Source organism: Myotis davidii, unplaced genomic scaffold (genome assembly GCF_000327345.1).
Source record: "Myotis davidii unplaced genomic scaffold, ASM32734v1 scaffold566, whole genome shotgun sequence".
NCBI classification, from domain to species: domain Eukaryota; kingdom Metazoa; phylum Chordata; class Mammalia; order Chiroptera; family Vespertilionidae; genus Myotis; species Myotis davidii.
In genome coordinates this window covers 1,201,588-1,201,792 of record NW_006296617.1, presented here as the reverse complement: position 1 = coordinate 1,201,792, position 205 = coordinate 1,201,588, and the positions used below count along the sequence as shown (strand labels likewise).

Here is a 205-nt window from a genome sequence, read left to right as displayed (position 1 = left end):
CTTCAGACAGCAGCGAAGGGAGGAACACGGCCTGCCCCTGCCCACCCTCATCCGGGTCCTCCTCCTGCACCCCAGCGAGCACCCCAGCAGCCCCAGGAGCCCTGGGCCCTGAGGTTCGCGAGGAGCCACGTCCCCCGCAGAAGGAGCCTGTCGCCGACGTGTTCACAGCCGCCCACTCAAGGGCAGCAGAGAATGGTGGCCCCTC

General features: G+C 69.3%; 1 protein-coding gene across 1 annotated transcript in view; it reads left to right on the top strand.

Annotated features, from left to right (window-relative positions):
• ZNF541 (zinc finger protein 541) overlaps positions 1-205 on the top strand; it is a 28,006-nt gene that overhangs the window by 7,542 nt on the left and 20,259 nt on the right. The window contains exon 4 of the mRNA XM_015569316.1: positions 7-182. Coding sequence (XP_015424802.1) covers positions 7-182 — 176 coding nt within the window. The remainder of the gene's footprint in view (positions 1-6; positions 183-205) is intronic.